The sequence below is a fragment of the Heteronotia binoei genome, chromosome 1, assembly GCF_032191835.1.
Source record: "Heteronotia binoei isolate CCM8104 ecotype False Entrance Well chromosome 1, APGP_CSIRO_Hbin_v1, whole genome shotgun sequence".
NCBI classification, from domain to species: domain Eukaryota; kingdom Metazoa; phylum Chordata; class Lepidosauria; order Squamata; family Gekkonidae; genus Heteronotia; species Heteronotia binoei.
In genome coordinates this window covers 99495031-99522905 of record NC_083223.1, presented here as the reverse complement: position 1 = coordinate 99522905, position 27875 = coordinate 99495031, and the positions used below count along the sequence as shown (strand labels likewise).

The 27875-nt window shown below is 41.7% G+C and overlaps 1 protein-coding gene across 4 annotated transcripts; it reads right to left on the bottom strand.

Moving 5' to 3' along the window:
- Positions 1-330: 330 nt before the first annotated feature.
- CEP57L1 (centrosomal protein 57 like 1) lies at positions 331-27540 on the bottom strand. Of its 4 annotated transcripts, none has more exons than XM_060237985.1 (13): positions 27416-27522; positions 26985-27035; positions 24210-24240; positions 20353-20491; positions 10924-11103; positions 10145-10266; positions 8905-9021; positions 6917-6994; positions 4564-4659; positions 3534-3611; positions 3224-3450; positions 2244-2388; positions 331-739 (listed from the first exon to the last, which is right to left on the bottom strand). In XM_060237985.1, exons 3-13 carry the CDS (start codon positions 24213-24215, stop codon positions 515-517), a joined length of 1413 nt encoding a protein of 470 aa, XP_060093968.1. In that variant the 5' UTR covers positions 24216-24240; positions 26985-27035; positions 27416-27522; the 3' UTR covers positions 331-514. The 4 variants fall into 4 exon arrangements, with proteins under 4 accessions (XP_060093968.1, XP_060093951.1, XP_060093960.1 ...); XM_060237968.1 differs by having other exon boundaries at positions 27386-27426; XM_060237977.1 differs by lacking the exon at positions 26985-27035 and having other exon boundaries at positions 27416-27540.
- Between the last annotated feature and the right edge of the window lie 335 nt (positions 27541-27875).

Below are 27875 nucleotides of genomic sequence, written 5' to 3'. Positions count from 1 at the left end.
GATTGATGAACATTTAGTAACAAATTCAAAAAGAATCAGAGATGTATTTCAAATCTGTAGTCATTTTACAGCATTTATGTTCTTCATCCTCTAGTTAGTTAGGTTTTAACTAGCTAGACTATTTTGAGATCACACTTGATAAAGAGAACAGAAATGAACTTTAAGTCTAAATAAGAATGTGGCTCCTATACTCAGTCCCTGTAAGATTTTCATCATGTTATAACTACAGAAACAACACAAGTATTCATTTTTGAAATCACTGATAGTCCAAATTTGTCTCCTAATGCTGCAAGAAACACGTTTCTTCATACAGATTGACAGAGCCTTTAATTTAAAAAGAAATGTACACTTTATTAAAACCAAATTACAAATATATTTTTAAAAATATAGAAAAACATGTTCATTTCTCTAGATCTAAATCTCAGAATTTATGGATGTGTGGACAAGTCAAGCATCAAAGTTCTATTCAGTACAGCTCCTGGTGGGTAGCGATCTATGGGACTAGTTTTGAGAGCTATGGTTCCCAAAGGATGTCATCTTTCTTCAACACTGACTGAATTTTCTGAGCACTTCTTAACAGCTGGAGAGAATTTGTACTCTTATTCACAGAACAAGTGCCATGCACACTGCTTCTTGGAGGGACTGTGACCTCCTTAGTTCCTTTACAGTCATCAGGCTTTGATGTAACATTAGCTGCTTTTCTTTTCAGTTTTTGAGCCTTTTGCTTCAATTTATAAACCTACAAAGAAAAAGATCGATTCTGATAAGAATGTGTACTTGTGCCTTACAGTGTTGCATGCACAAGGCAATAGATAAGCAAATTAAACTGGTATGAATTTGACATAATAACATTTTATTGTATGCAGAAATATCACTGTAAATCATATGGCACAGATACATAATGTCACATGTCAAATCTTGCCTAGTTGCTTTCTAATGTTTATTTTTTAGTACAAAGCTAATTATGCAATGGAGGATCCTGGTTGTCTCCATGAACTTGAAATAGAAGCTAGAATACAAGTTTTTTAACATTCAATTTAAATTCCATAGTTTCGCTGTTTATGCCTAAGGAACATTAGAATGCCCTTGGACACTAGCACAACTGTTTCCAGGAGCACACTTTACCGCATAGTCCTCCCTGGTTTATAGGAAACCTGAACTTCAACATATAATACGGAAGACAACACTAGAGAACACTTCTCTGTTCACACAATATTGAACTGACTGAAGTGTGCACCAACCTTAAACAAGAAAGCTACAGTATAGTAGTATGAATGTATGTTCAAACAACAATAAATTAATAGTTAATTCCTCTGGCACAAGCTTATAGATAATGAACAGCTACTCTCCCATTTGAAAAATGGTGAACATTTTCATTTAATGCTCTATATTCTATAAAGTATTTGTGAAAGTATCTGGTAAGTTCAATAAAAACTAAACCCTCTACTCAATGCTACTACTGAGGATCAAATTATAAGTAACAGCAAAGACATGGAAAAACTCTCCTGAAGCATTAAAAGAAATAAGAACAAAAATACCCACAGAAGCTCCCGTTTTGAGACTGGTCTGGGCTGCTTAACCTTTCTTCTCCTGCTGTTTATTTGCTCAGGATCACCTTGTCAACACTGGTGGTCTTCAACTGATGTGTCAGAACCTCAGACGGTTTACAGATCCTTATCACTTTGCACACACACCAAGAACAATGGTAGGTTTAGAGACATCCACCACCCTACAGAAGGGTTCTCTTCCCTTTGCCAGGTCATTTCTCCTTGCCAGTCACTTTTCCAACGCTCTGTGGCTCCTTTTCATCCTGTTATGTGACTCTAATGTCATATAAATCTGAGCCACAGTGCAACCTGGGCATTAAAGGTGGGTCCCAGGAGGGTGAAGACCACTGATCTAAGTGACTTCTCTCACTGTGGAGAGTAATATACAGGTGACCCCATATCTTTACCTACCAAGGGTGAGAAAGGAGGTGATGCAGAACAGACAACAAGAAGAGAAAGGATTAAGTAACTCTCCTTCCTGATGATAGCTTCCAAGTATTTCTCAGTAGTAACTACTCCCAGCCCCACAAAAACATACCTCCTCTGTAATGTCTAAATCGGTCCTGATAATCAAAGCTAAACAGCCATTATGTATCAGCACACTAATAAGAAATGTCCATTATGATTTATTTTTACAGTATTCACATCATCTAAGAACTGCTCTGTCTTTTCCTGATCTTGGAATTAGTTTCTTACACTCTCCTGGTGTCTTTTCAGCTTGGTGATCTGCTCTCCTTTAATTTCCATCTGTTTAACCAGACACTCCAGTTCACGTTCCAAGTCTTCTCGAACTTCATGGTTTTTAGTTTCTTGTATCTGCTTTAGCAGTTCCTGATGTTCACTGTTGAGGACACTCTTGTCAGTCATTGTCTACATCAACAGTCCACCATCCTTCCTATGATTTCTTCCTATCTACTAATTTTTCAGTGAATTTTCACTTATTCACCACCATACAAAATGGGTTGTTTAATCATACAATAGCAAATGACAACCATAGCACTGTTCAGCAATATTGCTCATTCCAGAACGTAAGGCATGTATGTTCTTTGAAGTAGTAGTATTATGGCTCATGTTAATACAGCATGAGAACTATTCTACAATCCTCTCTAGAAAACACATCACTTCTTGTAGTATAAAAATGCACACATCAATAGAGCCCCACTCTATTCCTATGTGGACATCAGTCTGTTTGGAACCTTAGTTGCTATACTATCTATATAGATGAGGCTGGGTCCCAGTGTTCTAATTTAACTGTAACTGCTTTTCTTCTTTAACAATGTTAGGCCCCAAATTGCACTGCAAAGTCTTTAGTCTCAAAAGAAGTTTCTACACTGCAGGAGGAACTGCTGTTTCTAGAAACACAGGCTCAAAGTTCCCTGGGACTTGCAGGAACTAGTTAGTCATGTGGTTCCTTGGATCTAAGTTTAAGTGAATCTATTTATTTTACAAATACAAACTGCTACATTAACCATAAAGTAAATCCAACTTTAACAGAGATTCGTCTGATTTCTATGTTACATTTTTTTTCAAGAGGAATGCAGAAATAGAAATATTTCTGGCATTACTTGTGTAACAGCCTTTCTTCCCTGCCTGTTCCCAGACTGATTTCAAAACTCTTTGCTCTGAATTCAAATGATCACAGTCCTTCATATACAAATGAAAAAAGAAGTGCTTACAAACTCATTTGTCCCAGCTCATCCTGCATGATCAAGAGAAGGTCAGAAAGATTGTCAGTAGCAGAAGATGTAGAACAAAAAGACCCAGATCTGCACACACCAGTCCATCTAGATATCCTCTTTTCAGCTCCTTCTGGACCTTGTGGTATTAAATGTGGACCACGACTTTTCATCATATGCAAGACACTCTGAACATTTGCAGCAACAGAATGACTTGAGCTGGCAGACTTGAGGGAAAACAGCACATTAGGAAATCACTAACAATAGGCAGTAATCTAAATAAATCCTAATTTAAGACAATAATAATTACCTTGCCAGCAACAAAAGGTAGTGCTCCAGCCGCTAGGTGTGGTTGTGAGCTGCATTCTTTCTTCAAACTAGAATTTTTCTGAAAATTAAAAACTGGATTGGTTCTGGCATGTAAGAATGCCCCACCCTTTAAAAAACTCTCCGTTTAGCTATGCTTCATATTTACATTACACCTATTTCTTCTTTATTTAGGCACCACTGCCATGCTCACATTATACTAAGACATTCATCCCTTGGCATCAGCTTGAACTCTGCTCTCCCACTGTCGAGTTGTTATCATGATTTAGATTTTAAAACATTCTTTTCACATTTTTTTTCATGCAGAGTCAGCCAGCCTATTTTTCATTTGCACAGTATTCTTCCCTAATGTTTCTTAACTTCCTGAAACAGGAAGTTAGAAAACCATCCCATGAACATGTCAGTGCTGGAGATGTTGTCCTTCTGATTTGAGTTTCCAATCAGCTGGGACTTCTCCACATTTGAAAGGATACAACAGAATCACAGCAGATAGAACATGATTCCATACAATTATCCAGAATGCCATATTTTGCTTTTTGCAGAATTACAAACCCCCTTCCTGTTGATGATTTAACTTATTAACCCAAATTTCCAATTCTTTCAGAGTTGCAATTGATTGCGAAGTTAACCATTTGAAATGCAAAAGAACTGGAAAACTAGACACTTTTGCTGCTTTGGAGGGGCAAGGGAGCCAGAGCTGTGAATACAACCTTACTCTGCACGTTACCTAGAAGCTGTCATTACAACTCCTGAAATATAAGCATGCAAAAAAGATGCCTAAAGCCAATGATCTTAAGGAATTCCAGATCATTTTTTTAAACTAGAAAAGTGTAGCCAGACATGGCAATAATTATGACTCATTTTATATTAATCTCTTTGCCAAGATGAGTGACATTTTCCTAGACAACACTGGGAAGTAGTACTGGAACTAAAGAATGCAGAAGAGAAAGAAACTACCTGCCTAACTTCTCAGTAGCATCCAAGGTGTAGCTATGAACTCAAACACTTTTTACCTTTACTGCTTTCTTCTTCCCACTTTTCTTTTTTGCTTCTTTTTGAGGTGAAAGAGAGGTCATTAAAATTCTATTCATCTCAAGTCCTGTTTGGAGCTGTGGTGTTTTTAAGGGAAAAAAGCAAGACCTTTCTCTTAATCCATAAGTAAGGCAGGAAATAGGCCAGTTCATGGCTAACTAATCACTTAAGAAACAGGCATCAATGAAGTCCACTATGACAGGAATCTTACCTCTTCAGAGAAGTACAGATCACAAAGTAACTAGCTTTAATAGATTGTCTGAACCATCTGAGTAATTCAAAATCACTCCAGTGAATCTGGATTGCTCTCAAGGAGCTCATATTCTTAATGGGTTAAACTGCACTTTTTAGCATATGGTAACAGTACAAAATGTTTGTCAACAGACCGTTGCATGTTTGAACTCATTAGCAACATCTGTTCTGTGCAGCACCAATCATTATCAGCTTGTACTTGTAAACATATGGTAGGCAGCTGACACCAGCGTTAGCAGATAGGAGACTGGGGCTACTCAGTCTTTCAGTGAAAGATATCCCTTATGCATAAATACTTTGCTTGGCTACGAAACAAAGCATGAGACCAATATAGCACCTGAAGGGAGACTGTTGCCATCAGGGGTGGAGCCCTGCTCCTGCTCCTCCCCTCCAGCCCAGCAAACTTAAAGGAAGCTGGAACGAAGGAAGCACCTGGAGAGAGACTGCTGCCTTCTGGGGCATGACTTGTATCACCTGCTCTGTTCTCTTTCCTTATAGATTAGTTTGTTACCGCCGGGAGGAATTGTATATTTGTACTCATATAACCGGTTGTTTTCTTGTATTGTAAGCTGCTTTTGAGTCCACACTCAGTGGAGGAAAGAAAGGTAAAAGTATCCAAACTTCACCACTTTTTCACAATCCTAAACAGGTAATAGGGAGAAGACATGAGCCACCATACATAGCTGCCAGTTTGCATCTGATTTGGTGGATCACAAGCTGTGCAGATTTATATTAACCTAAGACTCACATTGTATTTGCTGTACTTTTGTTTTCTTCATGGTCTCTGTGTAGTTGCACCTAGAAGTGGACTAAATAACCCGCTCTACTAACAGGCAGAGCACAGAACAACAACCTTCATTAAGCATCAGTTCAGGGCCAAGTGTATTGTGTGATAGTATCTACCTATCCCATTGCATGACAGAGTTTGGACAGTGGCACATTATTTAGGAAAGTAGATAGTACTTTGTTAGGAAAGAGTAATTGCTTTTACTTCCCATTTAGGCAGCTGCTGTGCTGAAAAGTTTTGCCCCAACAATGGACCACCAAATAAATATTTGTTAAGTACATTTCTAAGGCACCTTTCAACCATAGTTCCTAGGATGGTTCACAAATACATAAGTCTATGCTTTTGTAAATGTTTCTGCACAGGCACAGATCTCACAGAGAAATTTAGCATTTACAATAACCACCACAACTGGCAGGGAAGATGGGTGGACAGGAAGGCAAGCTGGGGAGATTTAAGGCACAGTGGCAAACAAATGGGAGACAGACCTTCATTACTGATGAGTGGCAGAAGCATTTTGAAAAAGGTCAGATTCCATGTAGGACAACATTGTTTAGCAGAAGCCAATGAATAGCGTCTTTTTAGAAAGAGAAGATGGCAAGAGCACTTTCTTTTCACTACAATAAAGTACTGTTTCACTTTGAATTTATAAGGTAATGCTCCAATATCTATCTTGCAACCCAATTCTCAAGACACTGAAATTTTCCAAAAGCAGAGCAGGGCAGGGTTGAGAAAGGTTACATATGCTTTATTCACAAGTGACTCAAGTTGCACAGTTAGTGCAACATAATAATTGTCCAAATTAACACTGGTACAGGAAATAATGCACAGTTGTGTCATGTTAAGGGTTTGTTTTCAGTACCACAGGCAGCTACACTAGAAATGAATCACAGGTTTGCCTGCAGATCCTGCTATCAACCTGGATCCAGCACAAGGATTTCTGATCTTCTCCACTCTCCCGTCCCCCAGCAGTCATTTCCAACCCCAGAAAAGTTTATGCCCAGAGTTGCAGGATCTACATGGAACTATGCAGGTTGGGAGGCTCCAGTGGGAAACTGCGCTCTTCTGCCTGTCCCTCAGCAAAGTTATGCTCACTTGAGAGGGAAGCGGAAGAAGCTTCTGCCCCCTTCCTATCTTCACAGCTACTACTCCAGATTGGTCATGCAACCCTGGGAAAAAACCTTTGCGGGTCAGATATACCAGCCAGGAATGAAAGGAGAGCACCTAGACCACTCTTTGTGATGCTGGATCCAGCTCACTGTATTATTGTGAAAAATGCTACTGCTTGGCTTTCCTACCTGGGCTGCCTTGTCTTGTATTAGCTTACGATGGTGTTGTTCTTCCTGAAGCCTTGCCTCGAGGTGTTTGATCTTTTCCTTAAAAATGCAGGGGAAAATCAAAGGAAACAGCACACGAGAACAAAGATCAACCAAATTTTTATAATGCTTATGCTGTTTGGAAGAGTAGGACCGAAGCTTTCAAATGAAAGAAACTGAGATTAAGAACAGACACACCAATTGTCTTAATGGTACCAAAAGAACATATAAATCCCTATGAGAAGTCTTAGCAAACAGATTGGTGATTTGTTAGGCTCACAGTGTAATCCTAAACTCTATCTTTGAACATCTCAGGATGGCAACTAAACCCTGTGCTTGGCATAGCTGGAATATGTGCTGAGCCAGTGCAACCTTAGAGGCAGTGCACAAATGGAGGCATGTCAGAGGAGGTGCAGGACTCTGTCAGCATCATAGGCTGCTTCACCTCCTGATGCCAGTGTAACATGCTATCAGCAAGAACCCCTGCAAGGTTTTTTAAAAACCTGTCAGTTGAAGGAGCTGATATCTGAGTATCTTTCCCAGTTCAAGGCATAGCTGAGATTTTGCTGTATTGTGGACTTCCTAGTCACATGCTGAATCTGAACCAGAAACATTGGATGTCTATGCCATTCTCCATTGTCCTCCCTGCCTTGACATACATGGCTGGTATAGACCACAAAGTCTTTTTCCTGTATGGTTGGGCTGGAAGACTGCTCTCAAACTGAATGACTTGTCTTTCTGTTGTGTGCTACTGGCCAAAAGTTAGAAGAAGAAAGAAGAAGAAAGAAGAAGAAAGAAGAAGAAGAAGAAAGAAGAAGAAAGAAGAAGAAGAAGAAAGAAGAAGAAAGAAGAAGAAGAAGAAAGAAGAAGAAGAAGGAAGAAGAAAGAAGAAGGAAGAAAGAAAGAAGAAGGAGGAGGAAGGAGGAGGAAGGAGGAGGAAGGAGAAGAAAGAAGAAGGAAGAAGGAGAAGAAATTGGATTTATATCCCGCCCTCCACTCCGAAGAGTCTCAGAGCGGCTCACAATCTCCTTTACCTTCCTCCCCCACAACAAACACCCTGTGAGGTGGGTGGGGCTGGAGAGGGCTCTCCCAGCAGCTGCCCTTTCAAGGACAACTTCTGCCAGAGCTATGGCTGACCCAAGGCCATTCCAGCAGATGCAAGTGGAGGAGCGGGGAATCAAACCCGATTCTCCCAGATAAGAGTCCACACACTTAACCACTACACCAAATTGGCTCTCCAAGTTAGGTTTCTATTCAAAGTTAGGTTTCTATTCTTGCGGGATCCCCTAGTGGGATCTGAACTCATGGCCCCTAGTTGACACATGGATTCCTTTCCCCAGTGAGCTACTGAGGAGTTGACAGGAATGCCTTTTGTGAAGGTGCCACTGCATGTTCCTTTGCTTCTGTGCCAGTGTCTTCAGCCCCCTAATCTGGCAAACCTGTGTGCTCCAAGACCCAAATCCATTAATGGTCTATTTGAGAATATGGATGCTAAAACTAGAACAGGCAAGTTTCTTTCTCTGTATGTGGAGCTAGCATAAGGGAACTCAGTTCTCCATGTCTGCAGAGTAGTACCCTGGAGAATATTTAGTTCTGGACTCCTCCTGGTCACACCATGGTGCTCCTCCAAGGTGGAAAATGCTGTGTTTCCTTGTTCCCTCCCTTGATGTGGTCTGAATGTGGGGTAGAATTGGCCTGACATTGCAGGAGTGTGGCCATGTCAGCAAGTGCTAGTTGATAATATCCGTCTCTTCATCATGGAGATACAATTGACACACCACTCCATTACTGGTAGAGGTTGAGGCTGTTATGCTCTTTGACTCTTGAAAAGGAGTTTTTATTTCTCAAATATTCCTCTGCTGGACAAGTATAGGATCCTGACTAGCAGTACTGGTTCCTCTCCAGCAATGTGCTGCGAATCTTAGGCTAATGCTACCTGAAAGCTAACAACGGACTCAAAATTTACTTACTTCTGCAGCTTTCTGAGTGCCAGTAAGTCGCCAACACTCTTTTTCTAGAATTTCAAGCTTGTCAAGTTTTGCACATATCTCTGCTTGATTCTGATCTTTTTCCTTCTGGAGCTGACTCTGAAACATACATGATATAATGATTTATCAACCAACTGCAAACCTTGCTTAAATGATTCATGCAAATCCAGTGCCACAAAAGATGTCAGAACCTTGATTCAGCAAGTGTCTTAGGCATACGTACATACAAATCTACACATAACAGCTGGAACTGGCTAACACTAAACTAACCCATTTGTGCAAAAGGTGGTACAGATTGAGAGGGATTGGATGCACACATGCACTACAAGGTGCACACGCACACACACACATATGTGACTCAATTTATTCCTTTTGCGTTAATGCAGTCCATCTAAACATTTCTCAACCCAGGCACTGATGCATCTTTTGATAAATCACAGAATATGATTAGGAATATGTATTCTTAGAAAGTCTGTTGTGCATAGCACTCTTTTTACTAGTTTTTTGAAACATTTGCATTTGACAATTATAAATTTGTGCACAAATACAAGACTCCAATGTTTCCACTTTATTCAGGCTCTCAGCTGTCCGCTTTATTCAGGCTCTCAGACAGCTAGAAAAAGTGAATATATTAGTTATCGTTATCTTTCAACCCCAAACCATCCTCACCTGTTTACATGTTCCTTGGACACCAGAACACCTCTATGTATAATTATGAAAGCCTGCCCATCCATCTATTCTAAAAAAATTTAAAATCTCAATTGATAATCCTGTAAATGTCTTTTATTTATTTATTTTAAAATCCAGGAATAATATTTGAGCACCTATTTTGATTTATTCTATACCCAACAACACAGATAGGGAAAACAAAATAAGAAATTAATGATAAACAAATATGAGCCCATATTTCCAAAAGGGGTCTTTGCTAGTTTTGTTATCTGTGGGATCGGGATAGGTTAATTTAGCCAGTAAGAGAAACATACTCATCAGTGCAGGAAATACAAGATGAAAGATGACTTTATGCTTGGTCATTGTAGCTGCTGTATGAAGGCTAAGCATGAATCTTACCAGGGTATCTTTGTTTTAAAAGACCATCTATGAAGATGGTAGACAACCAAGAAAAGGGAAGAAAGCTGCACAAATGAAGTTATGGCACAGCCTTTTTGACATAGGGCAAAAAAGGAAGATGAAAGATAGAATATGAAGAATTATAGCTCTGTACCTGCTGTTCCACAACCAATTTCTTTTCCAACTCTGCACTGGTCACCATTTTCCTCATGTAATCGAGTTGTTTCTCCAACAAGGAGCAGCGAGACTGAGCTGCACTTAACTGAACACTCACATCTAATATATGGGGAAAGGAAGGGTGAATGTTTATTCCATTTATAGCTTCATTTACAACTCAGGTTAAAACATTATTGCAATAAAATTCTTCATGACAGCTAGGGCCTAATTTACAGCTGCAGAATTAATACCATTATTCTACCCTGCTTGTATTTGCGCATCTGCTGCAGAGAGGCATTACTTGCTGTGGCCCAGTCAGAACCTCACTCAGGAACTTTTAAATTGTTTTCAACCCATAATAAAATCTAGAAATGTGTTATAACTCACATAAAACCAGTATAGGAATAGCACTAGCAATTAGTTTCATGGAGAATTTTAAAAGGATGTACTGAAAATGATTGTCTGGGAAAACTACTACACTGTTGACAAAGCAAAATTTCCTTAAATTGTAAGTTATCTCATACTTGTTCACTGTCTCAAACTCACATTAAGGTTTGGGCAATATGCAAATTCAATCAACAGATTAAGGAATCGGAAGGCAGAGCATCACCTAAAAATGACTGAATCACTTGAGAGCCTTGTTTACTACAGATGCTAATTACACATTAGGAGAGAGAATAAACAAAGTATGTCAAACCAGCAACATTAGTACACCTCTGAAATTAAGGTGTAACAGATGTGGCTGGTAAGGCTGTTATCAGCAATACCAGGAAATACCTTTTCTGTCTTGCATCAGTTTCTGATGAACTATGTCCTTCTCATTTGATTCATGCTGCAAAGTTTTTTTATACTGAGCAGCTTCTCTGGACAGGCAGTTCAGGTCATCTTCAGCCTGTGACCTCTCCAACTCAAGGCGATGGATCTTTTCTTGAAGACTTTTCAGAGCTGACAGCAGAGCTAGTGAACAGGCAATTTAATTCTCAATTATTTTTATATTTCATATAGAATAAATCTTAATTATTTTTATTCTTCATATATAAATCACTCATGGCTGTCTAAAAAGAAAGGACAGTGGGTTTGGAGAAGTGAGTTCAAGTAGCCTGAAGCCCAACTATATCAAGAGCCCAAATTAAATTATATTAATAGACCACCTTGTATCAACCTGCAACAGATGAGATATTACATAACTAGTCATTTTATCTCTGCACGCCTCTTTACCTGCCTGAAACATACAATTGTATAAACAACCACACACCCTTCATTTGAATGGAAAGATGAAGAAACAGGGATAAGATGATCTCTTTCACTGTCTCTTACAACATCCAGTTCTCTTACACAGCCACTACTCAAGTTGAAAAAGATGAACAGATAGCTGTTGCTAGCTAGTCACACAAACAGAAATGAGACTGACTTTGCAGTTCAAGTAGTATCTCCATTGGTCCTCCTGGAATTAGTTGTGTTCTGGGGTATTAGAAGAAATATTTTTATGCCAACTAGACCATGAGAAAAGAGCAAAAAGTATAGTAGAATAATAATAATTTTCTGCCAAAAATAACTATAGTTATTTATGATATAGTACTATTGGTGCAAGTGGTACTTTAGACTACAGTACAGGATACATTCTTACCGCAAGCAGCTTAAAATTTTATATGAGGGAGAGAATCAAGGGGAAAATGTGCATTTTCTTTCAGTTAAATGTACTTAGGAGTTAATTTAAGTAGAAAAAGAGAACTAAGGAGTTGTGTCAAAGGCCTCATGGAAAAGAAAGCTTTTGAGGGTGGTCTGAAGTCAATGAGATTGGTGGTGTATGCACATGGTTTAGGAGGCAATTTCAGGCAGGAGGTGTATTAACAGGAAATAGAGTCATTTGAGGACATACGGCAGACAGTGATGGAAGAAGAAGAGGAGGAGGAGAAAAAAGACTCCAGATTTATATCATGCCCTTCTCTCTGAATCAGAGACTGAGAGAGGCTTTCAATATCTTCTCCCCCCACAACAGATACCCTGTGAGGTGGGTGGGACTGAGAGGGCTCTTACAGCAGCTGCTCTTTAAAAGACAACCTCTGCGAGAGCTATGGCTGACCCAAGGCCATTCCAGCAAGTGCATGCGGAGGAGTGGGGAATCAAACCTGGTTCTCCCAGATAAGAGTCCACATTTTAACCACTACACCAAACTGGAATTGGAGAAGCAAGGGCCAGAGGAAGGAACCTATCAGGATATCAAAGTAAAAAATACGGGAGAAGTCCATGAAGGTCTTTGACGATAAGGAGATTGTGTTGGATTTAGGACTGGACCAAAAGCCAGCAATGGGAATTTGAGGGGCATCACATGGTCAGAATGATAAGAAAGGTGCATAATTTTTTAAAGCAAAGAGCAGCACTTAAGTAAAGATAGGCAACAAATGAACAATAAAGACCACAGAAAAAGGTGGTTAAACTTGTTAAATCCAGAGAGAGAAACCAAACATGAATCAGAGTTTTTGCTGAGCTGGCAGAGAAAAAGTGCTCAATTTTTGCAATGCTAAAATAATGACCTCACACTGACAGACAGAATAATAAAGGGGAGAGAACAGTCACTGACAAAGCCATGATGTTATGCCTTTTCTATGGAGCATAACATGATTATGCCAATGGATATGGAGAATATACAAGGAGCAGGAGGACTGGCAGAAAAAATGAAGAGCTCAGTTTTGGACACCTGGAATTTGAGGCAGCAATGAGACATCCAAGTGTAAATGTCACCACAAAAAAATTGGGAGGTGCAGAACTGGATGGAGAGAGAAAAGTTCAGGGGTGGGTGGGTCACAGCTGGGTGACATTAACATACTGAAAACCATAGAATTTCATGAGGTTATCTGAAGGCATTGTGTAGATATAGAGAAGTTGGAGGAAAGTCAAGACTGTAGGTGTAAGCAGCACTTTCTGTGATTTTGGAGGTAAACAGTAGAAGGGAATTTCTTAGCTGAGGGTGGACTTTGCCAATTGGTCACTGGACCTTTGGGATTCAGTCATGTGTAGCCAGCATTTGGGGCATCACATAGACTGATGAGAAAGGTGTGTGGACAAATATCTTTAATAAGGTCTTAATACAGAAGGTGACCCGAATCAACTTTGCACAGCTGGCAGACCACGCACCTTTGTCTACACCAAATGATATAGTTAGTCACTGAATGATATTTGACCAAGAGAAGAAAGGTGACTCAAGTGCATTCATGCATTTGAAGTTCTCTCCTTCCCCCCACCCCACATACAATGTTTGATTTACTCAGAAAACCAACAGAGTTTTCAGATAATGAAATAGTCCAAGGGCAAGTGAAGTAAAATATTAAAGAGATATCTCCTGCATAGTCCACCAAAAAAAATATATATTTCATTTTCAGCCCAAAAAATGGCTTCATGCCAAAACACATGGAGGAAATTATCGGAAATATTTCAGCAGAGAACCTCTTCTGAAGTCTCTTGTACTTCAAGCTATTCCAAAGAAACATGAATCATAGAGTTGGAAGGGACATCCAGGGTCATCTGGTCTACCACCTGCTCAATATAGGAAAAAATAACAAATTCCTACCTAAAATGAAAAAATAACAAATTCCTATCTAAAATGAAAAAAATAACAAATTCCTACCCATTCCTGTAAATTACATAGCCATTATCACTCCATTAATGCACCCATGGAGCACAAGAACATTCTTACATTTCTTTGAGAAATTAGTAGCACTTTCCAAGTTGCCTTCATTTTTCTTATTTGAGATATTTAAAAAATACAAAACCCAGCAAACTAAGGAGCATACTAAAAAGTACATATGACAAGATTTTATAAATCTACTCAACAAATCCCCTATCACAAGTTTTCATGAAAATTTTCAAAGCTTCTAAACAATTTCATAGCATCTCTACAACATCGAATTTACACAAGTGTTTGCTTCATGAAGTTACCAATCAGTAATAGTAAATCAGAATATGATCACTGATGGAGGAGTTCACTGTGCAATGGTCTTCATATACAGTAATGGGATAAGCTGCAAGGATGACACTGTACTTTTTCAGCTGTGATCCTTGCCTGGTGGAACTCTCTGCCAGAGAACATCCACGCCCTGCAGGAATTACTGCCTTTCTGCAGAGCCTGCAAAGCAGAGGTATGCTGCCAGGCATTTGGCTGAGGGCATTACTCATACGAGAGGCTTACACCTTTAGGGCTCTCCCGGCCCCGGAGATTCCAGGCATTGAATGTGCCGGCCTGATGTGGGACGTTGGGGAGGGGTTGGCGATTTGGCTGGTGTACCGACCGCCTAACGCACCAGCCGCCGCCTTACCATCCCTGGTGGAGGCCGCGGCGGGCTGGGCGTTGGAGTACCCAAGGCTATTGGTCTTGGGTGACTTCAATGTCCACGCCGACGACGCGGCCTCCGACCGGGCGATGGATCTGGTGTCATCCATGGCGACACTAGGACTCTCCCAGGTTGTTACAACGCCCACTCATCAGGCGGGACACATGTTAGACCTGGTCTTCGCGGCGGGAGTACAAGTGAACGATATTGCAATAGAAGCAGTGCCATGGTCGGATCACTTTGCCCTCAAGGCTCGTGTGGATATGTCACTCCAAACCCGTTTGGGCGGAGAGCATATTTTGGCTCGCCCGCGGAGCCTGATGGACCCGGAACGGTTCCTGACGGCTCTACGGGATATCTGGCCCACTGGCGATTCCCTGGAGGCTCTGGTCGAGTCCTGGAACGATGGACTCTCCAGGGCTATCGAGGAGATCGCGCCTAGGCGTCCTCTGCGCCCCCGCCTCAAACCGTCTCCCTGGTTCAACCAGGAATTGCGGCAATTGAAGCGGGACCTCAGACGACTAGAGAGGCAATGGCGGCGTACTCGAGACGAAGCGACCCGAACATCTTATAGAGAGAGTTTGAAGACCTATGAGATGGCAATCAAATCCGCAAAGAAGACATACTTTGCGGCTAAGATTGCGTCCGCAACTTCGCGCCCGGCACAATTGTTCGAAATAATTCGAGACCTGACGACTCTGCCCCAGGGCAGACCAAATTCCGTTGAATTAGAGATAGGCTGTGAGGCTTTTGCGAACTATTTTGCGGACAAGATCGCGTCACTCCGCCACGACCTCCCTGTCAACTTTGAGACAGTTAACGCAACCGAGGCCCCGAGCATGTCTTCGAATTATATCCTGGACGGTTTCAGCCCCCTCAGCCTGGAGGAAGTCGACAGGATTCTCTCATCTGCCCGCCCAACAACTTGCAAATTGGACCCATGCCCTTCCTGGCTTATTAAATCTTGCCAGGGGGATCTCAGATATCCTATACGGGATATCATAAACAGATCCCTAACGGAAGGGCTTTTTCCGGCGCCCCTTAAAGAGGCCGTGGTCCGGCCCCTCTTAAAAAAACCATCTTTAGACCCGGCCCAATTGGCACACTATAGGCCGGTCTCAAACCTGCCCTTTTTGGGCAAACTTATTGAGAGGGCAGTGGCGAGGCAGCTACAGACTTTCCTGGAGGACGCTTCCGTCCTTGACCCACTTCAGTCCGGCTTCCGCCCAGGTCACGGGACGGAGACGGTGTTGGTTGCCCTGGTGGATGACCTTCAACGGCATCTGGATCGGGGTGGCTCGGCAGTACTGATGTTGTTGGACCTATCGGCGGCGTTCGATACGGTCGACCATCGGCTGCTGACTTGCCGCCTTGCCGACGCGGGGATTCAGGGGTTGGCCTTGCAGTGGCTTTCCTCCTTCCTTGAAGGTCGGGGACAAAGGGTCGCGATTGGGAGGGAGCTGTCCCAGAGGCGCTCACTTAACTGTGGGGTGCCCCAGGGAGCGGTTCTCTCCCCGATGTTGTTTAACATCTATATGCGACCTCTTGCCCAGATTGCCCGAAGGTATGGGCTGGGGTGTCACCAGTATGCTGATGACACCCAGCTCTATCTACTTATGGACGGCCGACCGGTCTGCGCCCCAGAAAACCTGGACCGGGCACTACAGGCCGTGGCTGAGTGGCTCAGACTGAGTGGACTGACATTGAATCCTGCGAAGACAGAGGTCCTTTGTTTGGGCCGTCGGGGACCGGGAGGGGAAATCCCTCTGCCAGCTTTTGACGGTGTACCGCTGAGGCCAGCGGACAGGGTCAGGAGCCTGGGGGTGCTATTGGAGCCGTCCCTAAAGATGGAGGCTCAGATAGCGGCCACTGCCAAGTCCGCATTTTTTCATCTTAGACGGGCAAGGCAGTTGGCCCCCTTCCTGGCCCCCGACGACCTAGCAACAGTGATCCATGCCACGGTCACCTCGAGGTTGGATTACTGCAATGCCCTCTACATGGGGCTGCCCCTGTGCCGGACCCGGAAATTGCAGCTAGTGCAGAATGCCGCGGCCCGGCTGTTACTGGGCCTCCCAAGGTGGGGGCACATCCGGCCGGGCCTTCGGGCTCTGCACTGGCTTCCAATAATATACCGAGTCCGGTACAAGGTGCTGGTCATCACCTTTAAAGCCCTATATGGCCTGGGACCTGCCTACCTGAGGGACCGTCTCTCCCCACACGTTCCCCAGAGAGCACTGAGGTCTGGCACTCAAAATCTGCTCATCATCCCCGGGCCCAAGGAAGTGCGTCTCAAGGCAACTAGAGACAGGGCCTTTTCCACAATGGCCCCTATGTGGTGGAACCAGCTACCGGAAGAGGCGAGGGCCCTGCGGGACCTTGCTCAGTTCCGCAGGGCCTGTAAGACAGCCCTCTTCCGGTTAGCCTATGCCTGATGAGATAATGTAGCTACCAGATTTTTGTGTTTATACTGTATAGTTTAATGTTTAATTTTAAGGTTTTTTAGGTTTTAATTGTCTGATTTTAGAGGTAATAACTTGCTCTGATTTTACTGTTCTATTGTTTTATTGTTGTTGTAAGCCGCCCTGAGCCACTCGTGGGAAGGGCGGGATAGAAGTCACCAAATAAATAAATAAATAAAATAAATAAAATAAGTAATGGAATAATGATCTGGCACTCTCATCCTCCCCACCCCCCCCCCTATAAGCCCCTCCTCCCCCCCCCCCAGCAGCTCCTGGATGGTGGATACTCTTCCACCATCTTGGAATACAAAGTTTTATTCTTTGCGTATTATTGTTATCTGAATCTCTGGTTTTAACTTGTATTTATTTGTTGTTCTAGTTTGTTGTTAGCCACCCTAAGCTATACCTGCAGGAAGGGCAGCCTAGGAAAACCAATTTATAAATTAATTAACTGAGGAAGATGGGGATGCACACTTGTATTAGAGAAAGTGGTGGTGGTGGGAGCTATTTCTGTACTACTAAAACTATTTCTGAGAGAGCTGGTTTGGCGTGGAGAGCTGGTTTGGTGTAGTGGTTAAGTGTGCGGACTCTTATCTGGGAGAACCGGGTTTGATTCCCCACTCCTCCACTTGCACCTGCTGGAATGGCCTTGGGTCAGCCATAGCTCTGGCAGAGGTTGTCCTTGAAAGGGCAGCTGCTGTGAGAGCCCTCTCCAGCCCCACCCACCTCACAGGGTGTCTGTTGTGGGGGAGGAAGGTAAAGGAGATTGTGAGCCGCTCTGAGACTCTTTGGAGTGGAGGGCGGGATATAAATCCAATTTCTTCATCTTATCTTCTTCTTGAACTACACAAACAATACCAAGCAGCATCTTGAACTGAACCTTAAAATCACGAAAGGTATCTAACTTGAGTTTTTGCCATCAGTTAGAATGTGATCAATGTTCTTCAGATTTTTCTTTAATCCTAAAGCTTCAATATCCTAGTGTTTCTTCTCTCAAACAGCCTGAATGGACATAGAGACAACCCAAGTTTCCTTTTAACTGCCATTACAAAAACAAAAGTGCAATCTAGCATTAATCTAATCATATATGGATTATCTCAGAGCAGCTGGTAGTTTATTATAGATAATGTAATCTGAATAGTATGGCAGCATACTGTTCAGATGAGCAACTACTGGATTGTTTCTAAGGTCTATTTATAATGCAGAAAAAAAGAAAGGCAGACCTCTGCTACATAGAAGGAAGTATCAAGTACCAGAGATCAAAATACAAAAGGAATACATTGATAATAAGGTGTTATTTAAACATCAAAGACTGAGCAAACTCACATGTCAGTAACAAGTGTGCAAAAAATAAAAGGGCTGCACCAGTCACTCAAGAGAAAACAACTCACATCACACCTGCACTGAAATGGTTGGCAAGGACCTACTCTGACCACCACCTCTGACAGTCAGCCAGCCTTTGCAAGTCCGTTTCCATATGCTTTTTCAAAGGGGTTTTGAATGCAGTCCTTATTTTTCAAAACTTCCAATCCATCAAAAGGAACACAGCATACATCATAAACACAGTCTCTCACTCTTCTGTTGTGAGAAGGGGTCCAATCAACTATCCAGGATTGAATATTTCAAGCACAAGAACTTTCTTCCACTAAAAAGCCAGAAGCACTTTAATCATGAAAAGACTGCTACTGGCATTTTAAATACTTCAGAACTTATTGGGACTTATTAAATAGATATGAGACTGTGGAACTATGTAAAGGAACATGAGTAGAAAATTATTTTTTATATGTTTTGGAATGAAATATTGACACATTAATATTGGTTATAAATATTTATTAAAATGGTACATCGTAATGGTTGTTAGTTATTAATTCACATTGTTTCTTCTGTTCTATCCTATTTCTGTGAATCTCTTTTTGGGTAGGCTCTTACTTGAAGCCTGAACTCTCCTGATATAAGTCCCTTAGAGCTTTCCATCAAGCTCTTCTATTTGTATCCTCAATCAGGATACTGATTCTGGCATCTATAAGGAATATTTTTTTCTGCTGCCACTCCCGTTCTTTAGAATGCCTCGAAAGCTCCTTCTAAATTCAGCTAAAGAAGGCAGGCTCCTTATTGCAGAAGGCCCTGGCCAACTGTTGATTCTTCTGTTCTCTGTATGGACATCTGTTTGATTTGATGTTTGGAAGGGACAATGAATTTTTGTACTATAGGGCAAATTTCCTCTTTTTTAAAATTTGTGGTAGACGATTGCAATTTAGTGTTTTGACTGTGTGTGTTATAAGCTGATTTGGACAGAAACTGGAAAGGTGGAGCTTACATTTTAGAAACAAAATAAATACGCCAGCTATCTTGGAAAGTTAGCAAGCAAGTTTTGTTCCAATTTACCTTATAAAGGTAAAGGTAGTCCCCTGTGCAAGCACCAGTCGTTTCGAATTCTGGGGTGACGTCACAATATTTTCATGGCAGACTTTTTATGGGGTGGTTTGCCATTGCCTTCTCCAGTCATCTACACACTTTCCCCCCAGCAAGCTGGGTACTCATTTTACAACCTTGGAAGGATGGAAGGCTGATTCAACCTTGAGCCAGCTACCTGAACACAGTTTCCCCCAGGATCGAACAAAGGTCATGAGCAGAGAGTTTGGACTGCAGTAGCTTTACCACTCTGCACCATGGGGCTCCTAATTTACCTTATACAAGGGCTATTAGAAAACAATACAATATCCCACCTGTATTTTTGGAAGATTTGTGTTCTAAATTATGGTTTACACATTTAAAAGATTTGTATCCCATCTTTTAAGCAAATGGTTAATGTAAGATATGATTTGGCATTTTTGCTCAAATACTTTGGCCACCAAATGAGAAGGGAGTACTCACTGGAGAAGATCCTGATGCTGGGAAAGACAGAAGGCAAAAGAAGAAGGGGACAGCAAAAGATGAGATGGCTGGACAGCATTACTGATGTAATAAACATGAATTTGAGCAGACTTTGGAAGGTAAAAGACTAGAGGGCCTGGCGTGACTTTGTCCATGGGGTTGCAAAAAGTCAAGACTCGACTGTGCAACTGAACAACAACTCAATACAGCCACAGTATCTTGCCAGGGAGGGCCACGTAACAAACAAAGCAAGCTAAAACAGGAATATGTCTTTCCTCTCAGGCAATTTCCCTTAAATCTACACCTGAAACTTATAAAGCCCCACCCCTGCTAGTTGCACCTGAAAGAGATAACAACTCTGATAAATACTACAGATAACCTTGTAACTATTTGTAACTCAATTCCACATTGTTCTTCAGACATTTTCCTTAGATCCTGATAACGCTCTATGCTCAAACCAGGGTCCCCAAATTCATTCACCAGAAGCCAAGATAATTTGCTAACTAGGTTTCACATTAGTAATAATTCAAATTGCAGTGATTTACCTTGGCTGTTCGGTGCAGGAGTGTCTGCTGTGACAGCCGTTGTCTTCTTTGGCCATAAATCAGCAAATGGAATGGATATTTTATGTGGAGGCTGAATAAAGCTTCCTATGTAGCTATGCTTTGACTCGATATCTAAAGACTGCAGAAAGACACATAATAACACTTACAGCATTAATTGAGCATTAACATCAGCCATATTCCCTCTGATAACAATATATCCTTCAAAACCTCACCGGTTGAATTATCATTCTCACACAAAAAGTGTGTAAATAAACATTTGGTGCACAGTATATAATAAGTCCATATAGCAAAATAATAGAACAAACATCCACACAATGCTCCCCCAGACTGTTTTCTAAAGTCATGTCTCAGAGGCACCGCCTTCAGCTGCTTCTTGCAGTTCAGAATCTGGGTGGAGACAGGGGCGTCATTCTGCACAACTTCTCACAAAGAGATCAAAAGACCGTATTTCCTGGATTTTCTGCGGTTTCGTTGGTTTTACCCTTCGTCAGTCTTCTCTCAATACTGTTTTAACTGGAGCTGTTATCAAAATAATTATAAATATCTTGGCACTAATCACCACCATCTCCTCCCACTCTTACAGTGATGCGCTTACCCACAGTACAACGAATTCAATCATGGATCAACGCATACATGCTCAAGTCCCTGCTACCGGCTCTCAGCCGCTATAACTCTCTCCATTGCTTATACCTCTTAAGCTTTTTAAAGAGACATGCCACAATAGTTGATAAGGAGTTCAATATATTCCACCATCATTTAACAATGCATATATATAATCACACACATAAAATACACATATATAAAATACAGAGTTCATTTAACTGAAGAGACCTATTTCCTACATACCTAAAAATGCATAGAAATCAATATTACAATTCATTCCTTTAGGTGCTACCGTTTGAAGTCTATAAGCCCAATAACTTTCTTGTTGCAATAAAATTTTCCCCACATTTTCTTTCACATAAGGTTTGGGTTTATATTTGTACAATGCAAAAAATCTCAAATCCCCAACCTGATGGCCACTCCCCTTATGCTGGTGCACTGGAGCCGCAGGCACCCCCCTCTCAAGACGAGCTTTATGCTCTAAAATTCGGACCTTGAAGGCCCTCATTGTTTTTCCTACGTACCAGATCCCACATTTGCATATTTTTGCATAAATCAGCTGTTTTGAGTTGCAGTTTGAAAAATGTTTCAATCTAATTGTTTCTCCATTTGCAGGGTTAATAAATTCCCTGATAGTCAACATCATACAACACGCTGCACAATTACCACAAGGGTGATTTCCTATTACTTTTTCTTCTGTCTCTTGTTGATCTCTAAAATCTGCTTTCACTAATCTATTCCTTAAACTGTCAGGATTTCTGTAGCCTATTCTAGGAGGAAATCTGCACCCTGGTAAGTGCTCCACTGTGTGCCATAAGTTTTTAATAGATCTGCCAATCTTATATGCTGTTGTTGAATTCATAAATCCACAGGTCAAACCTTCCTGTCTCTCTCTCACCACATCCTTCAGTAGTTCTTTCCTATCTTTACTTTCTGCCCTGCTTTTTGCTCTGACCACTACTTCATGTGGATACCCCTCTTATGTCAAACTGTTGTGTCAGTTTCTCCACTTCCTTACAACAGTCCTCTAGTCTTGCTGATTTTCTACGTGCGCGTAAAAACTGCCCATATGGTAGATTTGTTCAAATGTGTTTAGGATGACATGATTAGAAGTCGAGATATTTTTGTCTATAGGTTTATGATATGTTTTCACAAACAAAATATTCCTTTCATCCTTTTCAACAATGGTATCTAAATAATTAATCCTTTTCTCATGCCAGTTTCCTTCAAATTTAATACTGTCATGCTGACTATTCATTCATGCCAAAAAATCATCCACAGTGTTATTATTTTTATACAAAATGAATAATAAGTATGTTTCCTGAGAGAGTTGTGTCTAAAGCACCATAACACATTTATTTATTTATTTTATTGAATGTATATCCCACACTTCCTGCAAGCAGGCTCAGGGCAGGTAATGTTAGGTATTAAAACATTAAAGTCAATTTTTATAATAGCAATTAAAACAATAAAACAATTTAAAAGATGTCAGAATATTTACTCGTTTACTTAGTTACACCATCCTTCCTGTTACCTGTTGCAAGCGAACAACTATGGTAGCTTGCGATGGAAAGGAATGGGAAAAGGAACCACTTTTCTACCCAAGAGGATTTCCTTAGCAGTGTTAGCTCATTCTCCCCTCCTGGTGCATCTCACTCTTTTCCTGCTCATGCATGACAGAAGCTGCTGGATTTATGGTAGCACTATAACTCTGTCCAAATGGGTTTTGGCATACTGAGAGCAGCTAGAGATGCTCACTGACTCACCTCAAAACTCCTTAGCCACTATAAGGTGCAAAAATTATGTAAACATAGTCAGCTGCAGTGGGGGGGGGGAGAAGCTTTACTTACTTTGTTTAGAAATATGAGGGAAGGGAATGCTAAAGACTGCTTTAGCAATACAGAAACACCTGAAAGAGGCATCACCACATTAAAGGCATCACCTGAACAGAGAAAACCAAAGTGAGGGGAGAACTGGCTGGGGGATAGTTCTGGTTGGAAATGCAAAGTAGTCCAAAGAAACAAAAAGAACTGCAACTCAAGCTAGCTGTAGATTTTTCTAGCAAACTTGAAGTCTCATTAATCAACTACTCTGGAGTTCCACAGATCAGAGCACCTGTTTCCCAGCATGGACACATCCCACAAAACCAACAATCTGTGCCCTCTGAATGGAAATGTGCTCTGGAGTTTCTTTGTCCTGAGATTTTAAGGGAGTTGGCAAGGCTCTCACATTTCACCTGAGATTAGGGGTGGGAGTCAATCTGATGGGCAGCTGGCATTTCTCACTTCTGGAGAAGAATAACCAGTTGATGGTGATCTGTTTTGAAGAAGAAGCAGGGTGCACTTTCATACCTTCCAAACAACAAGACCCAATCACTATTGCTCAAATGGCTCTTTCTAAGGCAAAGATGCTGCCAGAAATGAATGTGATAATGAACTGGCTGGATGTGTCTGATGCATCCCAGCCCAGGCTACCAGTTATTGTGTATAAGTAACATGGAATCCTGTATGTTTACTTACCACAGTTGATTTCACAATTAAGAATGCCTTTTGGCATCATTGCAGAAAACTGAACACAGAAACTCTAGACTTCTTGCTTCTCTAAAGGTCAAACATCTGAGATATTTTTGTCTCCATTAATAGCATTATTCACACTTTTCTTAAACTGTGAAAATTATATGTACTAATATACACATACCAGATGATGGTTATTTTATGTGTCACCACTCAGTTACTTAAATGAGTGATTCTTATCCCAATACAGAATATAAAGCATCACCTCTTAAGGCTCAGATCATATGCACACTTTACTTGGGAGTAAGTTCCACTGAAATCAGATATACAAAGGCTTAAGTTGCTAATCTTCTAGCAATGATTATAAAAGCATATGTATAAAAAACTGCAGGAAGGAAGGTGGCATGCTATAGACCTATCTTGTCAGATCTCAGAAGTTGAGCTGGGTCAATACTTGGAAGAGAGATCATCAAGGAAGTCTCTGCAAAGGAAATAGCAAATCACCTATGTTTCTCATTTGCCTTGAAAGCCCCTTGCTGGGTCACCATAAATCAGCTGTAGCTTAATGGAACTTTATACACACATTAAAAAATAGCATCTGCAAAAAATCCATGGGGCAGGAGTGCTTTCTGCTTTCCACAGCTATAATAAAGGAGTTTTGCTCCTTTGGAACTGAGAATTAACTGAAGAGCTGCTAAAGATACATGGCAGATTACTCACCTCCATTACAGATGATCCAGTGTTCCATCATCTAAAAAGAGAAAGGAAGCAATCCACATATAACTCCACATTTTGTTTTCTAGTACAATTTCTTTTCTAATATCAAAAAGGGGGGAAATGTAAGTGGAAAGAGAAGAGGTTGAGTATATGCTTACAAACAAGGTAAAGAGTTCAGTCTGGCAGTTTCCCAACAAAATTTGAAACAGAAAAATCACTATGAGATAATAGTCTGTTCTATTTCCTGATCCATTGCTGTTCAAGTTCCATTTCAGAATCTTTTGTGTAAGTTTATACATAATTAAAGAAATTAAAACTTTTGCCCAGTTTATCTTGAGACAACTTATGTTCATCTCAGTGGTCCCTGTTCTATATTTATTAGTTTTTTCTTTAAGGGATTCCCACCCCCACAAATGTAGCCATTATCATACACTACAACTTATATGGCACATTTTCCTTTTTGGAAGAAGTTGCATTTGGATGCGTCACAATATCTGAGTGCCACCAAAAACCTGTCAGCAAGCCTGACTTTTTAAATGTTCTGCACAATAGTTAGGATTTAGGTACTCAACAAATAATGAATTACCGGTAGTTAATCCCATGAATGAATTACCGGTAGTTAAAGGTCCCATGCTCTTTAACTTGTTCATAAATGATTTAGAGTTGGGAGTGAGCAGTGAAGTGGCCAAGTTTGCAGATGACACTAAATTGTTCAGGGTGGTGAGAACCAGAGAGGATTGTGTGGCACTCCAAAGGGATCTGTTGAGTCTGGGTGAGTGGGCGTCAACGTGGCAGATGCGGTTCAATGTGGCCAAGTGCAAAGTAATGCACATTGGGGCCAAGAATCCCAGCTACAAATATAAGTTGATGGGGTGTGAACTGGCAGAGACTGACCAAGAGAGAGATCTTGGGGTTGTGGTAGATAACTCACTGAAAATGTCAAGACAGTGTGCGTCTGCAATAAAAAAGGCCAACGCCATGCTGGGAATTATTAGGAAGGGAATTGAAAACAAATCAGCCAGTATCATAATGCCCCTGTATAAATCGATGGTGCGGTCTCATTTGGAGTACTGTGTGCAGTTCTGGTCGCCGCACCTCAAAAAGGATATTATAGCATTGGAGAAAGTCCAGAGAAGGGCAACTAGAATGATTAAAGGGCTGGAGCACTTTCCCTATGAAGAAAGGTTGAAACGCTTGGGACTCTTTAGCTTGGAGAAACGTCGACTGCGGGGTGACATGATAGAGGTTTACAAGATAATGCATGGGATGGAGAAAGCAGAGAAAGAAGTACTTTTCTCCCTTTCTCGCAATACAAGAACTCGTGGGCATTCGATGAAATTGCTGAGCAGAAAGGTTAAAACGGATAAAAGGAAGCACTTCTTCACCCAAAGGGTGATTAACATGTGGAATTCACTGCCACAGGAGGTGGTGGCGGCCACAAGTATAGCCTCCTTCAAGAGGGGTTTAGATAAAAATATGGAGCACAGGTCCATCAGTGGCTATTAGCCACAGTGTATGTGTGTATATAAAAAATTTTTTGCCACTGTGTGACACAGAGTGTTGGACTTGATGGGCCGTTGGCCTGATCCAACATGGCTTCTCTTATGTTCTTAATCAAGGTCTGCATAGGGATAAAGATCCATTTGAAAAGACAGAGAAGGCTGCACACAAAATTAAATGCAACAAGGAGAATGATCTGGGTTTATTAGAAAATCAGGTGTACCACAGTGCACACACAACTTCTCCAACTTATGCTGCTGCTGCACAAACAGCTTTTATTTATGCTGTCATAGGAATGGAAAAGGTACTGCTGGACTTCTCCAGCCCTTGGAATCTCAACATTAGCGAAGCAGCTGCTATAATGGCAGCAGCACTTCAATGTATGTTGTAAATGTGTTTTGTAATTAATCCAAGGGCGGTAAAATGAGTACCCAGCTTGCTGGGAGGAAAGTGTAGATGGCTGGGGAAGGCAATGGCAAAACATTCCATAATAAGTCTGCCATGAAAACGTCATGATGCGACGTCACCTCTGGGAAATGAATGGTGCTTGCACAGGGGACTACCTTTACCTTTTTAAAGTAATCACAAGGCTGAAGGAGGCCACACAGTTTATTACCCCCCAATATGAAAGCTAAGACAAAAAGTCCACTTAAAGAGCGGAGATAAAGCCACTCTCTTCCTGTTTTAGAAACTCATTTTGAAGAGCAGAAAAAAGTGGCATTCAAACTGCTGGAGGCCAATTCTGACCCTTGGGTCTGCCACTCTGACCCCAGTTCTGCAAATAGCAATTGAGGGCAAAGGTGGTAAAATCCAGAATCTCTCTCTTTTTTAAAATGCTGGGATATGGAAGTAAGAAAATAGCATCACTGGGTGGATGCAAAATGCTTTTCCTTCTAACTTGGGAGGCTAACAAGCACCAAATATTCCCCTGCTATTGATGTTGAAGGGCAACAATAGTCATTGAGTGTTTGCTTGCCTGCTACTTTTAGGCAAACACAGGCATCCTCCACTTTAAGAGATCAAACACTGCAATATTAACATTGAAAATGAAAAGAGAACTTGTGAGGGCAGACAATCTGCTCTGTGCCCGTTATCCCTTTTAGGTAAGAAGAAAAGCAATGCCCGCCTGGAGAGCACCCTCCGCAAAATCGTGCAAGTCGCATGTAGCAGCCCCCTCAGCGTCAGTTGTCGCGAGCCTTGTCCGAAGGGGGCCCGAGGAAGAGAAGGGGAAGCACAGGCAAACATTTAGCCGCCCAAGCAGGTGATAGCAGTACTTACCCCGAAGGCTGTTATCAGCAAAGTGAGCAGAAGAGAAAGGCCAGAGAACGCCTAAGAAGCAGGAAACACTTCTGAGTAGCTTTTAAACCACCACCACCACCCCCTCTTAAAATCTATAGCACAATCCCTCCTTTGCCAAAACTTTATTCATTAGCCATCCTTGAGGCGTGGATGTCTTTATGGAGGGTCCCAGAGAAAAAACAGCTCAGTTCCCATCAAAGGAATCAGACAAGACGCAGGATCCGGAGAAGGGAGAGACAAGGCTGGCCATTTACTTCCCATTTGCCCTCGAGCATAAAACGGGCAGAGATACAACGCCCGCCCAACGTGGGAAAAAACAATGGGTCGTAAGAGGAAAGACACCTTCCCGATTCCCACCTTCACCTCCTGCACCCACTTACAACCACACCCGCTTTTGAACCTCTCCTGACCTGCTGCTTGCAAGGGACAGCCCGACTGAGGATCGATTTTAAACAGGCCACCTTTCCTCCCGCTCCCGGAGCCACTCTCCGCCGCCTCTCCCTGACCCCCATTGGCCACGCCCCTCCACTGCAAACAGCTTCCTTCCCCTGGGTCCTGGCGCCGCCCCTTGGGGAGTGCGGAGCCTACTAAGCCGGCGTATGCTTCTGGTGTTTGCTTAGTTTGACTCAACCCGTTTCTCCCTCTTAGAAAGGTGAGGCAGAATAATAAACCAGTAAAAGGCTTCGGCCATACAAAAAAGCGCGCTCACCTCACCGGTAACGGTAACCTACATTTACCGCTTCCACCTCAAGGGCTCTCATGCTTTTGCAACGGCATGATATGTAGAAATTGAACATGCAGTTATTTCCGTTTCTGCATTTTTTTTGCTAGGAAAGACATCATCTGTTGAATTTCTGCCTGTTGAGCAGC